At 42.9% G+C, this 13,756-nt stretch overlaps 1 protein-coding gene across 2 annotated transcripts in view; it reads left to right on the forward strand.

The window, feature by feature from the left end:
• Positions 1-7,748, forward strand: part of nrip2 (nuclear receptor interacting protein 2) — a 73,431-nt gene extending 65,683 nt beyond the window's left edge. Inside the window, exons 4-6 of one of the 2 annotated variants that reach the window (XM_066724636.1) lie at positions 2,859-2,995; positions 4,922-4,974; positions 6,260-7,748. In XM_066724636.1, the coding sequence (XP_066580733.1) occupies positions 2,859-2,995; positions 4,922-4,974; positions 6,260-6,361 (292 nt within the window). In that variant the 3' untranslated portion in view covers positions 6,362-7,748. The remainder of the gene's footprint in view (positions 1-2,858; positions 2,996-4,921; positions 4,975-6,259) is intronic. The other variant, XM_066724637.1, reaches the window with a different exon arrangement.
• Positions 7,749-13,756: the final 6,008 nt, after the last annotated feature.

The following is a 13,756-nucleotide window of genomic DNA, read 5'->3' on the forward strand; positions in this document are numbered from 1 at the left end:
TTTTCACTGGTTAAACACTTCCATAAAACATTTCTTCCTTATTGAATCTTATTGGATTTATTATTCATTATTGTATCTCATTAAATTTGTAACTGGATTTGGAATATACAGTTACCATGCTGTCAGGTAGTGATCAAAGTTATCACTGAGTTTGTTATTATCACTTTATTGTTTTCTTTTGTTGTTGCAGAAGTAGTATTTAAAATTATATTTTTGTTTACTTATTATGTCCTTGAATATTTTATATTTGCACAGAGGTACTGTATGTATTATTCACTTATTGTACTTCTATTGTTAAAAGCACATTTTCTTTATTTACAGTGAGGGAAAAAAGTATTTGATCCCCTGCTGATTTTGTATGTTTGCCCACTGACAAAGAAATTATCTATAATTTTATTGTTAGGTGTATATTAACAGTGAGAGACAGAATAACAACAAAAAAATCCAGAAAAACGCATTTAAAAAAAGTTATAAATTGATTTGCATGTTAATGAGGGAAATAAGTATTTGACCCCTTCGACTTAGTACTTGGTGGCAAAACCCTTGTTGGCAATCACAGAGGTCAGACGTTTCTTGTAGTTGGCCACCAGGTTTGAACACATCTCAGGAGGGATTTTGTCCCACTCCTCTTTGCATATCCTCTCCAAATCATTAAGGTTTCGAGGCTGACGTTTGGCAACTCGAACCTTCAGCTCCCTCCACAGATTTTCTATGGGATAGGACCTTAATATTCTTCTTCTTGAGCCACTCCTTTGTTGCCTGTGTGTTTTGGGTCATTGTCATGCTGGAATACCCATCCACGACCCATTTTCAATGCCCTGGCTGAGGGAAGGAGGTTCTCACCCAAGATTTGACGGTACATGGCCCCGTCCATCGTCCCTTTGATGTGGTGAAGTTGTCCTGTCCCCTTAGCAGAAAAACACCCCCAAAGCATAATGTTTCCACCTCCATGTTTGATGGTGGGGATGGTGTTCTTGGGGTCATAGGCAGCATTCCTTCTCCTCCAAACACGGTGAGTTGAGTTGATGCCAAAGAGCTCGATTTTGGTCTCATCTGACCACAACACTTTCACCCAGTTCTCCTCTGAATCATTCAGATGTTCATTGGCAAACTTCAGACGGGCCTGTACATGTGCTTTCTTGAGCAGGGGGACCTTGCAGGCGCTGCAGGATTTCAGTCCTTCACGGCGTAGTGTTACCAATTGTTTTCTTGGTGACTATGGTCCCAGCTGCCTTGAGATCATTAACAAGATCCTCCCGTGTAGTTCTGGGCTGATTCCTCACTGTTCTCATGATCATTGAAACTCCACGAGGTGAGATCTTGCATGGAGCCCAAGACCGAGGGAGACTGACACCTGGGAGCCAGAAATCTTGCTGATTGATAGGGGATCAAATACTTATTTCCCTCATTAGCATGCAAATCAATTTATAACTTTTTTGAAATGCGTTTTTCTGGATTTTTTTGTTAAAATAAACCTACCATTAAAATTATAGATTGACATTTCTTTGTCAGTGGGCAAACGTACAAAATCAGCAGGAGATCAAATACTTTTTTCCCTCACTGTAATTCACATGTATTATTACTGACTGATCACACCTGACACTAGATAGGAAATCAATTCAAACCTGCAGCTGTTTCCTCCTCTCTTACTGGGACCTTGGACTTTAAAAAGGCAGGTCACCTTCAAGCAGAGAAGGGAATGCCCCCTTGTCCTGAGCAACTGAAGAAAGATGAACATCACAAGCCTGTGGAGTAACTGGGATGGTTCAGAAATCAATTATTTTCATTCAGGTCAATGTTATATCTATTAAAGACAGCTGGGAAAGAATCACCATGTGGCTGTTTATTTTATTAAAACTGACAAGAGGAGAAGAATGACCTTTTCTCTGATCTTTGGCTAACTGCAGGATCTAACACCAGATGGCTTTTTGGTGAATAAGATAATAATTTTGCCGTGTAAGAAGTAATGAAAAAGACTTGAAACTCTGGTCCAACGTGTCTCTACAACAAAAAACAGGTCCTTGGAACGCTGGCTCAATGTGATCAGGTGTGGAGAGTTTCTGCTGATAGATGCGGATATCTCCTGGAGAGATATAGTAGGAAGGAAAGTATTCCAATGAGAGTTATCTAGCTGCGTGTATGTGCTGTGAAATGAGTGGGGCTTACCCTTCATTGTATGTTGTTCCTCCCATACCATTTTAAGGTCTGTTCTTGGTGGAGGTGGAGGTGTTTATAGGCCTGGTTATGTGTGCACACTCTTGCAGCATTCAAAGGACAATTAAATACAGCAGATTAAATATGGAGAAACACTCAATTGGACATATCAAGAATGCAGTAACCTGTGGAATTGTGTGTGTTTCACCATGAGCTCAGTAGTCAGATATTTTATGCACAATTGCTATGGTGAGATACATTTAAGCTAGGCATGTTAACAGATAGAATACATGCAAAAAACTAAGGTCAGAAACTTTATTTTAAAGTAAACCTTACATGAAAGGAAAACAAATGTAAACTATACTATATTTCAGAAGAAATGTGAAATTCAAATTAGAGGGGATCTTTGTGAAGAACCAAATTGGTAATTATGATTATACTTTGTTTAATTTTATTGTTTTCATTAAAATTATATATTATGTTACATTTTGCAAATGTTACAAGTATTAGCTGTTGAAATTGTGTTGTGTCAGTACACAACAGAATTTCAACATTGGTATTGAAATGGTTGATATGGTATTTATTTTTTCTGTGAAATGTTCTGATTGAAAAGATCCTGGATTCGTAGCACTGAGGCCACTAGGTAGCAGATTTGTAAATTTTATCCAAGGATGATGGAGCAAATATTTGCTTTGTGTTTTCAGATTGAGAACCATCCAGGAGATTATGAGCCCTGAACAAACAGTGGGACACAATGTACCTCTTGGTGTCACTGGAACTGTGGAGAATCTGGAACTTCAACTGGGCAAGGAGAAGTTGGAGTGCTCTGCACATGTAGTTGGTAAGAATCATATCCAATCCAGTCCTATATGAGGACATGGTACCCCCTCAATTACTATTTGTTAGTTAATGTTGCTTATTTACAGACATCTTTCATGAATATCCCCCAACGTCTCTAAATGTATACATCTGAAGTGTATTGATTTCATTAGAATTGTCTCACATTATAATACATCATAAATAACAGATACAGTGCGTATCCAATTCAATAGCTACGAATAAAATCTTTTGATTTAGATTGAATACTTAGTGATACGCTGGTGATGAAAAGTTTGTGATGAAATGTCCATGATGAAAAGTGCGTCACTAGGAGGAAATTATTTGTAAACACCCTAGCTATTAAATGGGATTGAGAAACTAATACTCCAGGTTTGTTATAATTAGGGCTGTCAGTCGATTAAAACATTTGATTGGTTAATCAATGGGCATTAGTTGACTAATGGATAGATCAATTGGGAAGTGGTTGTGGAGCACAGTAATACTTTAATAAATACTAGGCATTGATATTACAGTATAACAATGGAATGGTAAAAAAATGAAATGTAGCCTATATTTAATTATATATATATATATATAAATGTATCCTATAAATAATTCTAAATCAGCAAACTAAATTATAATCGCTACAGCAAACAGATGTTTTTATCACAAATTATACTGTAAACTACTCACACTGCCCTTGTAAGAAAATCATTGCTTGCAAATGAAACAGAATACCTTTCCTTCTCTACAAATCCAGTTTGAATCCAAAGCTAGACTGTAGTTTTCCCTTTAGCGGCTTGTAACTTTGCAGTTTGTGTGCGTATACTTTACTGTACCTCTCGTGATGTGATATCTTCCGTGATTCGCCTTTATAATTTAATCTAGCCTGTCTGCCCAATCGATTGAGCCCGGAACTGATCTAGTTTTAGTCTTTTGGATTCCCCTTCTTGGATTGTTTACCTTTTCTCTATCTAAACTAGGTAGCCCGCAATTGGATCCATCATCCTTGTCACTGAGGTCGCTACAGCTAGCAGCTACACAACAGGCTAGGCTAAAAGGGCTGTCCATCTATCCAGCACACGTATTAATGTTCTACTCAAATTCATCTAGTTCTATTCCTCCCATAGTGTAATTATAGTGGACATTTTTGTTAACTGCATGTAATACCTTGCACTTGTTCACATTGTCCACACTTTCCATCTGCCAGGTGTTGGCCCACAACTGAATATTATCTAAGTCCCTTTGAATAACCTGTGCTGCCAAGATTTTAGTATCATCTGAACGATTTAATTTGAATTACTCTGTGTTCCTGAATACACTGTGCATCCCATTCATTACTTTTCCTAAATATATGTATTAAATATACACAAACGCAAATCAAGATTAAGTTGCGATCTTTACCTCACCTGTGTACAGTCTTTCATTTGCTTGAAAAACACACGCATTGTATAGCATTACAAGTGTCTTCTTACAACTGTAGTCAGATTGAGTGGACAGTGATTACGCTGCAAATAAACACTTGTTTCATTGATTTGTTTTGACTGTGCAGTGTATGTGTTTAGAAAAAAAAAGTGCTTTGATGTTATTTATACCACTAATCTTTTATGTTTTATGTTCATATTTCCATTTAAATACCCTACTCCATTTGTGCTAGTTTTATCAAGTCATTTGCCTTTCATTATTATACCACAACATTTAAAGAGCTATAGTTCTTATAGGTAGTTTGAAATGTTGGCGCTTCTGTATAATAAAAAAAAAACAATCTGCTCGATCAAATAGAGAAAATATTGATCATCGATCAATTAATTAGTTGATTAATAGACCTGATTAACTGATTAATCGAGGCAGCCCTAGTTATAATAGAAAATACTGCCTCCCTAAACTCTATAACCAAGTGCCATGCTGCAAAGTACAACATTAACTTTATTTATTTATTTTTTTTCAGAAGATGAGACTTTTGAGCTGTGCCTGGGATTGCAGACTCTGCTAAAGCTCAAAGTAAATAAAACAGCCTTATTTCTTCCTTTAATGTATACACTACAAAGGGCATTGTTATCTACAGGTGGCACACTTGAGTTAGTTTGGCCCAAACCATATACATAAATCAAATTCCTTGTTTCTCTTTTCACTCTCTCCACCCTTCCAGCACTCCTCCCTGCCTCGCCCTTTTAGGAAGCAGTCAGTTTCCTGTTTTATGGATCTGAGGAGCCAATTGTGGGGGTGCTGCACATCAGGTGCTCCCTCTAGTTAATCATCCCCCGTGATCCAAGGAGGTGCAAAGCCTCCTTGAGCAATCTTATTGCACTCCTCCTGGCAGGGCATCACAACCTATATGTGTATTGAATGAGAATTAACTTGAGAAAAGGCAATGATGTTAAGTAGAAAACTGTCACAAATTGTTTGAGAACCTCTCTATCATCCAAAGCGAGTTATACCTGTATAGTATTTTGTACTGGTGCTTTTAAATAAGCAATATTAGTTAATATTTTTTGTTTTAAGCAGTATAACCAAATATTTCCTAATTCTGTTGAACAGCATATCAACTGCACTTTGCACTTATGAGGGCTGCCTACTTAGGGAACAAAGTATCTTGTTATCTCTGTGTTTTTTGTAATTATAATTAGAGTAATTAACCAGTTGTACTACTTTTCAAAATTCTTAATTTGATGGTGATGTAAAGAAACCTACAGACCCTGTGGAATATGGACTGACCATGATAACTTGTTTTAAGGGAAAAGGAAGGGGAATGTTTTAGAGCATGATAAATTTGATTTGGGTGATAGTACAGCCATAGCAATGGGCTTCCAGCTCTGATATGTAGAGGAAAGGCAACAATGTTTACATTGATAAAAGTGTCTTTCATCATCATCTCATTAAATAAATGACTGAACACAATATATAGCACAATGCTTTGGGGGATTTTCTGGCCAAATGCAAATAGGCTAAATGCAAGTCTGCATTGGTTTAGCTGCTGAATAACTTCATACACTTGGATTCCTTTTCAAGGCTGATTCTTCTTTATTTAACAGCCTGTAGACAGATTTTGGCAGCTGCAGTTGTCTTAATAGCAATGCAAGGGACAGCCATTGCATATAAATGAATCAGGTAGCTTTTACTTTAACAAAGATACTAACTTTGTAATTGTACACAAAGGAGGCATGCACATACATTGGTTTGTCCAAAACATCTGTTTAAAAATGTTTTTAACTCCTTTATATGTGTGTTTCCAGCAAAATATGTTTTCTTTACAGAACATTTTAATTCTTGCTTTTTCTGTTGTCAGTGCTGTCTGGACCTGCATGCAGGTGTACTGAAGCTGAGAGGGACTGAGGAAGAAATCCCTTTCATGGAGAGCCCAGAAAAAGACCACACTGACACCATCTGACCCTGGAAAGCCATTTGCCTCATCTACTCTGAAGTCAACCGTAGCAACAAAACAAAAGGGCCTTAATTTCAAAAGCAAAGTTTCAGTCCCTCTTGATCGAGACCACTGGGCTGAATATGTCTTTGTGTCTCCTGAATGTTTTGTGTGGCCAGCTACAATGTTAGTCTTTTTACCTTTTTCCATGCAAGGGTGAGGGCCTCAGTTGAGCTGGCAGAGATGTCTGTCATGAAATCCTCTGATTCAACAGCACCCCCCAATAAAAACCTCTGTAATGGGCACAGAGGAACAAAACAAAAACAAAAACAAACATGCAATGTTAAACTCATGTCTTCTTCTCTCTTCCACCTTTCTGTCTGAAAAAAACATTTTTTGAAAGTTAGTTGCATTAAAACTCCCTCCTTCCAGTATCACCTAGACTTGGAGTGGAACCCATTATTAATACCAGGGAATCCCAAAACACTTGTTTTCTGATATATTGGAATGCATAAATGGTCTAGTAAAGAAACAAATTAGAGCTAGTGTTTACCCAGAGCTAGATATACTATTCATTTTTAACATTCCAACGCCCATATAGATAATTGAGAAAAAAACAAAGGCCAGTTACATTTTTTGGATTATCTTTTAGCAACTTTCTTTTATATGGGCATGTGCATGCCTGGGTGTTCATATAATTGTGCACATAAGGGTTTTATTATTCATGTTTCACACGGGAAAAAAGGGATATTGCTGTACTTAGCCTGGCATCCTGGCATCCCTAAATACCAAAAAGGGGCAGCCAAGTAATGACCCCATCTGCTTTCCTCATTCTCCTTCTGAGGTTATTAATCAAACTGTACCAGAAGCTCCTTTTTTTGGTGCCACAGTTTTGGCAAGAAGCTGCGCTGGGAAATGTTGTCTTTTGTATTTGTGCCTGCTTTAATTCTTTACTCTTGTTTCATGAAATAATTTACATTTTAGTTTAATCTACTACCACAGAGCACCTGTGCAAAGTCAATATATGTGTCTGTGACTAGTGCTAGTAAGTATCTTTTGACAAGTATTTGCATTTGGTTTGGACAGAGAGCAGTTTTACTTTATGTAGATATTATATTTTACAGTTTATTTTTCTTGTTTTCAAGAACCCTACTGCTTTAAAAAAAAGCATTTCTGGTCAGTGTTAGGTTCAGTTCAGTTGCTGTATTTACTGTTTTAATTTACCATGCTTGTTCTCCAATCAAGGACTTGAAAGACTGAGTCTCTGTGCACTTGCATCCTTTGATATATTATATACCTGAGATCTTGTACTCTCCCTCAATTTCTTCAAATTAACTGTTCACCACAAACAAATCTAGATGTTTATTTTTTGTGCTTACTGATCAATATTTTCTCTGCCTAATAAAATATGTCTTATGGCTAGAAAGATGTTTTTTATTGTATGTTGGAAAATGCTGGTTGGTCATTGTATTATTTGCATATGTACAGAATAATAGTCTTGAGCATTTGCAGTTTTGTTAAGAGCTTGCTTGCTTGCCTCTCTAATGCGCATGCTTTAATCAGAGTACATTGAGACACATGCCAAATGGACTACTTTGCGGAACTAAGAAAAATATATGGCAAGCACAAGCTTTTAAAAACAGCAGATGTTCTCACAGAAAAGGAGGACTATGAGAACAGACTCCTATTGGCCTCAAGGAAATGTCCCATGTCCTTGTTTTGCCCTCTAGCTCTGCCAAGCATGAATAAATACATTCCAAACTTCAGAAGGTTTACGAGAACTCTGGTTTTCATATGAAAACCCTCAATAATAAAAATACCTCACTTTAATTCTGGCTTTATTTATAAGGCCAGGAATACTATGGAATATCTGTGACCCAGCAAACTTTGATTCCTATTCCTCAAACTGATTCCTATACACCATCATAAATATGATATTGTAGGCTTTAAAAAGATGTATAAAACACTGTTCTATCTTAATGCATCACCGATTTATAGGAATTCAAAATGGTCCAGGTCTGTCTAAAAAGATTATTAACTGGGGTTCCACAGTCTTTTACAGTGAGGGAAAAAAGTATTTGATCCCCTGCTGATTTTGTACGTTTGCCCACTGACAAAGAAATGATCAGTCTATAATTTTAATGGTAGGTGTATTTTAACAGTGAGAGACAGAATAACAACCAAAAAATCCAGAAAAACGCATTTCAAAAAAGTTGATTTGCATGTTAATGAGGGAAATAAGTATTTGACCCCTTCGACTTAGTACTTGGTGGCAAAACCCTTGTTGGCAATCACAGAGGTCAGACGTTTCTTGTAGTTGGCCACCAGGTTTGCACACATCTCAGGAGGGATTTTGTCCCACTCCTCTTTGCAGAACCTCTCCAAGTCATTAAGGTTTCGAGGCTGACGTTTGGCAACTCGAACCTTCAGCTCCCTCCACAGATTTTCTATGGGATTAAGGTCTGGAGACTGGCTAGGCCACTCCAGGACCTTAATGTGCTTCTTCTTGAGCCACTCCTTTGTTGCCTTGGCTGTGTGTTTTAGGTCATTGTCATGCTGGAATACCCATCCACGACCCATTTTCAATGCCCTGGCTGAAGGAAGGAGGTTCTCACCCAAGATTTGACGGTACATGGCCCCGTCCATCATCCCTTTGATGCGGTGCAGTTGTCCTGTCCCCTTAGCAGAACAACACCCCCAAAGCATAATGTTTCCACCTCCATGTTTGACGGTGGGGATGGTGTTCTTGGGGTCATTCATCCGCCTCCAAACACGGTGAGTTGAGTTGATGCCAAAGAGCTCGATTTTGGTCTCATCTGACCACAACACTTTCACCCAGTTCTCCTCTGAATCATTCAGATGTTCATTGGCAAACTTCAGACAGGCCTGTACATGTGTTTTCTTGAGCAGGGGGACCTTGCGGGCGCTGCAGGATTTCAGTCCTTCATGGCGTAGTGTGTTACCAATTGTATTCTTGGTGACTATGGTCCCAGCTGCCTTGAGATCATTAACAAGATCCTCCCGTGTAGTTCTGGGCTGATTCCTCACTGTTCTCATGATCATTGAAACTCCACGAGGTGAGATCTTGCATGGAGCCCCAGACCGAGGGAGACTGACAGTTATTTTGTGTTTCTTCCATTTGCGAATAATCGCACCAACTGTTGTCACCTTCTCACCAAGCTGCTTGGCGATGGTCTTGTAGCCCATTCCAGCCTTGTGTAGGTCTACAATGCCCAGCTGTATAAATGGGTACAAATGTAAGTCGCCCAGGATAAGAGCGTCAGCTAAATGACAATAATAATAATAATAATACAATCTTGTCCCTGACATCCTTGGACAGCTCTTTGGTCTTGGCCATGGTGGAGAGTTTGGAATCTGACTGATTGATTGCTTCTGTGGACAGGTGTCTTTTATACAGGTAACAAGCTGAGATTAGGAGCACTCCCTTTAAGAGAGGGCAAACGTACAAAATCAGCAGGGGATCAAATACTTTTTTCCCTCACTTGTAGGTTTGTTTTTCATATTGGCTCCTTATATCAGCAAACATTGTTTCAAGAGTGAAGATACCTTAAAGGTCAAAAAGGGGCAAGGAAATTATTGCTTTCACTAGGCCATAAGCTATATTCAAATTAAATATATTTAACAATGATTCAAAATAAATTACCTCAAGCGAATACCATAACAACACTCCAACGAGGCGTCAGTCTGTAGGATAAAGGGGAGAGAAAAGTCAGGGCATTTCAATACAGAGTGTTGGCAGAGATGGTCCTTAATCGCCTGGAAAGCCACCTGGCACTGCTCCGTCCACTGGACCGTATCTGGAGCACCTTTTCGCATCAGTTCGGTCAGGGGGTAAGCCAGGGTGGCAAAGTCTGGTAAAAAACATCGATAATAACCGGCAAACACCAAAAACTGCCGAACTTCCTTTTTGGACTTAGGGGGTGGACAGGAGGCGTTAGCGGTTACTTTGTCAACGACTGGCCGCACCTGCCCCCCCCTAAGAGGTACCCCAGATACTTGGTCTCCCTCCTCCCAAATGCCCACTTGCCCGGGTTTGCCGTGAGCCCCGCCTGCTGAAGGGATCGGAGCACAGCTGCTACATGGACGAGGAGGCTATTCCAGTCCTTACTGAAAATCACCACATCGTCCAAGTACGCATAGGCATATGGTTGGTGGGGTCGGAGCACACAGTCCATCAGCCTTTGAAAAGTGGCCGGGGCTCCGTGCAGCCCGAAAGGCATAGTGCGGAACTAGTACAAACCCCAAGGAGTGGAGAAAGCGGTTTTCTCGGGAAGCTGGACTGAGGGGGATCTGCCAGTATCCCTTGGTTAAGTCAAGTGAGCAGTGCCCAGCTGGTCCAGCGACTCATCCACACGGGGCATCGGATAGGCATCGAACCTAGACACCGTGTTGAGCTCCCTATAATCAACACAGAATCTAGTGCTGCCGTCAGGCTTTGGCACCAAGACTATGGGGCTACACCACTCTGACTGTGACTTCTCTATGACTCCCAGCTCCAACATCTTCTGCACTTCTGCATCGACAGCCTGCTTTTTATAATAGGGGATGCGATAGGGTTTCACATGCACGCAGGTGTCTGGTGCCGTGTGGATATGGTGTTCAATGAGACGTTGAAGTTGGGAGTAACACCAATACCTTGTGCCCTGGTGTGAACGATCGTAACTGGGTTCCCCTGTTGTACAAGCACTGTTGTCGCTCCTGGGCCTGTAAGAGATTCGACTGTGCAAGTTTCCCCAGTGCCGATAGTCGATCCCTCAGGTCCAGGATGTGCTGTACCATAGAGGTCCGGGAAGGGGGCGGTAGCTTCCTAGTCCTCTTTTATTAAATCGAGGATGCCCCTCGGCTGCCTCCCGTATAGCAGGTTGGCAATAACTTGTCCCAGTCCCGAGCATCTGTGCTCACAAACTTACAGATCATGTTCTTTAGTGTTTTATTAAAGCGCTCCACTAGGCCGTCTGTCTGGGGATGATAGATTGAGGTCCTGATGGACTTTATCCCCAACAGCCTACAGAGGTCTCGCATCACGCGTGACATGAAGGGAGTGCCCTGATCTGTCAGGATTTCCTTTGGGATCCCCACCTGAGTGAAGACCTTAAACAGCTCCTTGGCGATCCTAGTCACTGACATTGTCCATAGAGGAATCGCCTCCGGGTACCGAGTGGCATAATCCACTATGACCAGCACAAATCGATACCCCGCGGAGCTTTTCTCTAACGGACTGATCAAATCCATCCCAATGCGTTCAAATGGTATTTCCATGAGAGGCAGCGGCACCAGCGGAGCTCTTGGTACCGCACTAGCATTGATATTTTGGCACTCCGGACAGGCAGCACACCACCTTTCTAGCTCCTTTTTGATGCCTGGACAGAAGAACTGGTCCGTTATCCAACTTAAGGTCTTGTCACGACCCAGGTGACCTGCCATAGGTACTTTGTGTGCAGAGAGAAACACAAAGCGCCTGTGCAAATGTGGTACCAGCAGTTGTTTTGTGACCGGGTCCCCCCCATGATTTTTGGTTACTCTATATAACAAGTCTTTTTCGATGTGGAACTGGGGATGTGCATTCACTATGCGACCGTCCACCACTGCGACCTGGTCATATAACCGACCTAGGGCATCATCCCGGGACTGGTCCATCCGGGGCTCTGCCAGAGGTGTCAGCCCTCCTGGTGGAAGAAGGCGAGAGCTGGCGAGTCCCAGAACTCATTCCCTCCCCCGGGTCCGACAGAGTACTGTCGGCTGCTGCGCGAATGGAGTTGGAGGGAAGGCTGTTCACGCCCCGCTCATTGCTGGCAGCCACTAAGGGTGATCGGCCCTCAGAGCCATGTCCCAACTGTGCCCCAGTCAAATCGGACAACGAGAGCCTAGGATCTTTAATATTTGACAGAAATTTAGACCAATCCCACCCTAGGACCACCGGGAATGGCAAATGAGGGGCCAGACCCACATTCATCTTATAAGTTTCACCACCAATCATCATAGTCACCTAGGCCGTGGGGTACCAGTGCATGTCCCCGTGAATACACTGTATAGCCACTTTAGTGCCTCGCCTGCCGGTGCACCAAGGAGCCAGGCCATCCTGGACCAGCGGCCTTGACTTCACGTCCCCCAATTCTTACCGGTACCGTGAAGTCTTTTGCTGAACCGGGGTGAGCGGAGGGGTGAGCAGCACAAACAACGGAGTGATTAATTTTCACCAGCGGGCACTCGACTGGGCGATGTCCAGGGTACTGCACTCTACCTGGAGAGAGAGAAAAGGAGGGGGCTAAGGAGACAGGTTTGTGTTTGGGACGGGCAAGGGGAGAAGGGAAAGTGTGTCAGGGAGTGACAGGTTTAGGAACTGGGGTTTCCAATGACGTGCTGGTATCTGGGTCTTGGGAACGGGTGGTAGGGTGCCTGCCGTCGGGCGTCGGGAGGTGGCATCGTCCCGGGCAGCGAGGTGGTTCTCCGCCAGCCTGGTGGCCTCCTCCAGGTCTTTGGGCTGGTGGGCTTGCACCCACTCTGCGGAGGGACGTGGGAGACGGCAGAGGAACTGCTCCAGGGCAACCAGGTCGGCGACTTCCGTGGCGGAGTGCTCGTCCGGCTTGAGCCAGCGATGGCAGGCGTCCCGCAGCTATTGTGTGAAGGCCAGGGCTGGGAGCCGGGTTGGAACCGGAGGCTTCGGAGCTTTTGGCACTGCCTGTCCGTCGTTAGGCCGACCTGGTCCAGGACACTGTCCCTCAAATTTTTGTAATCGCTCGGGCAGCAGACTGCACCTCCCCAGTCAACAGGGGGGCCAGGAGTACCGCCCACTCCGACTCTGGCCAGCCGCAACACCGGGCGGTGCGCTCGAAGATGGTGAGGTAAGCCTCCGGGTCGTCCTCCGGCCCCATCTTCGGGATCCTCAGGCCAGCCCAAGCCGGGTTCGCTGCGGTCACAGCAGGGTTAGGCGCAGGTGCTTGCACCTGAAGTTGATGGACCAGCGTCTGCAGCGATTGTTGTTGCTGAGCCTGCAGCTTCACCACTGCGGCGGCCAGCAACTCTGCCATGGAAGATGCCTCCATAACCGTCCTTCCATGCACCAGGTAGGGTCTTCAGGGGGAGTGTGCCACGGAACTTCCCCACATCGGCCACCAAATGTAAAAGCTGGACACAAGAAGGTGAGAGAGGGTCTCAGGTTGCGCCGGTGTCCGGGCTTTATTGAGGTTCAGTCCAGCAGGGAAACACAAAAAGGGGAAAAACAAAGCAAACAAAAATGAGCACACAAACGTCCACACAAACAGGGTGCTCCAGGCAGTCAGGGGTAATAGTGGCAGTCCTTCTCATCGGGTTAGCTGCCTCCGTCGGGGAAGGAGAGGGATAAAATAGACAAGGCACAGCTGCCGCTGACATCACAGTCACCTCGTTGCTCATTGCCCTTCA

Source organism: Amia ocellicauda, chromosome 15 (genome assembly GCF_036373705.1).
Source record: "Amia ocellicauda isolate fAmiCal2 chromosome 15, fAmiCal2.hap1, whole genome shotgun sequence".
NCBI lineage: Eukaryota > Metazoa > Chordata > Actinopteri > Amiiformes > Amiidae > Amia > Amia ocellicauda.